The 2,406-nt window shown below is 57.0% G+C and overlaps 1 protein-coding gene across 1 annotated transcript; it reads left to right on the top strand.

Moving 5' to 3' along the window:
- The first annotated feature begins 414 nt into the window (after positions 1-414).
- On the top strand, positions 415-2,164 carry LOC127316446 (protein DETOXIFICATION 49-like). The gene has a single exon (XM_051346838.2). It carries the CDS (start codon positions 495-497, stop codon positions 2,049-2,051), a length of 1,557 nt encoding a protein of 518 aa, XP_051202798.1. The 5' UTR covers positions 415-494; the 3' UTR covers positions 2,052-2,164.
- Positions 2,165-2,406: the final 242 nt, after the last annotated feature.

Below are 2,406 nucleotides of genomic sequence, written 5' to 3'. Positions count from 1 at the left end.
GTGTAAATATTCCGTTTATCATAAAAAAATACAAAAAATAAAATAATGGCAAGAAGAAAAGAAATGAACCACTTGGCTCACCACTAATTTTGTTTAATGATTCCCAATCAGCTCGGCAAAGGCAAGATTTGGCTATTGCATGGTAGCGAATCAAACCGTACGAAAAGTTACCATACCCATTTTTTTACTTAAGGCAACTCTTAATGTGTACCCTAAAAGGTGCAATTTTTGCAGCGATTCAAGCGAGCCCAACGTTATCTAGAGAGAAGTAATACTGTAGACCCACGCCAATTTTTAGGATGGGAACACACCAATTATTTTTTGATGGGAATGCACCGAAAGTTCATCAGGGATGTCAGCACAACGGTTTATATATACGGGTCCAAATCCATCGATTTGTAAGCAACCCTGACCTCACCTGATCACACCAACAAACATTAGCATTTAGCACTGCACCCACACCACACGCGCACACACCACGTTACAATTTTACAATGTGCCATTGCTCGGAGCAGCAAGCACAACGCCACCACGTCCATGAATCTCTGCTCCAGCCACCCGTGCTTTATGACCGGCCGAAGCATGGCGGTGGCGCGATCGCCGAGGTGGCCTCCATCGTGCGGCTTGCCGTGCCGATGGTCGCTGCGGGGCTGCTCATGTACACGCGCTCCCTCGTGTCCATGATCTTCCTTGGCCGGCTCGGCCGCCTGCCACTTGCCGGCGGCTCTCTCGCGCTCGGCTTCGCCAACATCACCGGCTACTCGGTGCTCTCCGGGCTCGCCGCCGGCATGGACCCGGTGTGCGGCCAGGCGTTCGGAGCAGGCCGCACGTCTGTGCTCGCCACCGCGCTCCGCCGCACCGTCTCGCTGCTTCTGGCCGCGGCCGTCCCCATCAGCCTGCTCTGGGTCGCCATGCGCCGTGTCCTCGTCGCCACAGGCCAGGACCCCGACATTGCTGCCGCCGCGTACGAGTTCATCCTTTGCTCGCTCCCTGATCTCCTCGTGCAGTCCTTCCTCCATCCGATCCGCGTCTACCTCCGCGCCCAGTCAATCACGCTCCCGATCACATACGCAGCCGCCGCCGCGCTCCTCCTCCACGTCCCCGTCAACTACCTCCTCGTGCACGGCCTCCGCCTCGGGATCCGCGGCGTCGCGCTCGGAGCCGTTTGCGCCAACCTAAACTTCTTGCTGTTCCTCGTAGCCTACGTGTACTTCTCTGGGATAATGAATGGCAATGGCGGCGGCGATGGCAAAGGCGTATCATCACCGGCCGAGGAGGAATATGTGCTGGAGTGGGGACGCTTGGTGAGGCTCTCCGTGCACAGCTGCATGTCGGTGTGCTTGGAGTGGTGGTGGTACGAGATCATGGTCTTGCTCTGCGGCGTGCTCGCTGACCCGAAGGCGGCGGTGGCGGCTATGGGGATACTGATACAGACCACATCCCTGGTGTACATATTCCCGCACTCCCTCGGATGCGCCGTGTCCACACGCGTCGGGCACGAGCTCGGCGCGGGGAGGCCGGAGCGCGCGCGCCTCGCGGCACACGTCGGCCTCGTCTGTGGCGCCGCGCTGGGGCTCGTGGCGTGCGCGTTCGCGGCGTCCGTGAGGGGCGTGTGGGCGCGGATGTTCACCGCCGACGGCGCCATCCTGCAGCTGGTGTCCGCGGCGCTGCCCATCCTTGGCGCCGCCGAGCTGGGCAACTGCCCGCAGACGGCGGGCTGTGGCGTGCTCCGCGGCAGCGCGCGGCCGGGGAAGGCTGCGAGGATCAACGTATCGGCGTTCTACGGTGTCGGCATGCCCGCCGCGCTGGCGCTAGCGTTCTGGCCGGCGCGGCTCGACTTCCGGGGCATGTGGGCCGGCATGCTGGCGGCGCAGCTTGTGTGCGCGGCGCTGATGCTGCGAACGGTGCAGCGCACCGACTGGGCAGAGCAGGCCGTTCGCGCGCGCGAGCTGACCGGCGCCGAGGGCGATGGCGACGTCAAAAGTGGGCATGCAGGCGCAGCCGAACTAAAGGCGGGCAACGGCTTGCTCGTGGTGACCGTGCTAAGTTGATCACGAGTATTCTTGACCTCTAAAGCATATTTTTGTTTTATCGTTTTCACCTTTATTCTTGGCTGTCCATTGGAATTTTTAGGATTTGGAACATTGGATATTGGAATCATTAATGCATCCCTCTTCGTATTGAGAAGCATGCTCGATGTCTTTCGTGCTCTTTTTTTTTTTGTAAAAAACATATGTATCTAAACGCATTTTATTGTATATATTTACTTATTTTGATTTATATCTGATCTATTTTAAAATATCTAAAAGATCTTACATTAGTGGACAGAAGAATAAACCATTTCCACGGCTCTGGTTCATTGTATGGGTGATCATCTCTTTGTAAGTTCGCCGGAGATAATGAAAA

Source organism: Lolium perenne, chromosome 7, assembly GCF_019359855.2.
Source record: "Lolium perenne isolate Kyuss_39 chromosome 7, Kyuss_2.0, whole genome shotgun sequence".
NCBI lineage: Eukaryota > Viridiplantae > Streptophyta > Magnoliopsida > Poales > Poaceae > Lolium > Lolium perenne.
The sequence above is the reverse complement of the archived record's forward strand: the minus strand, read 5'-3'. Positions and strand labels throughout refer to the sequence as shown.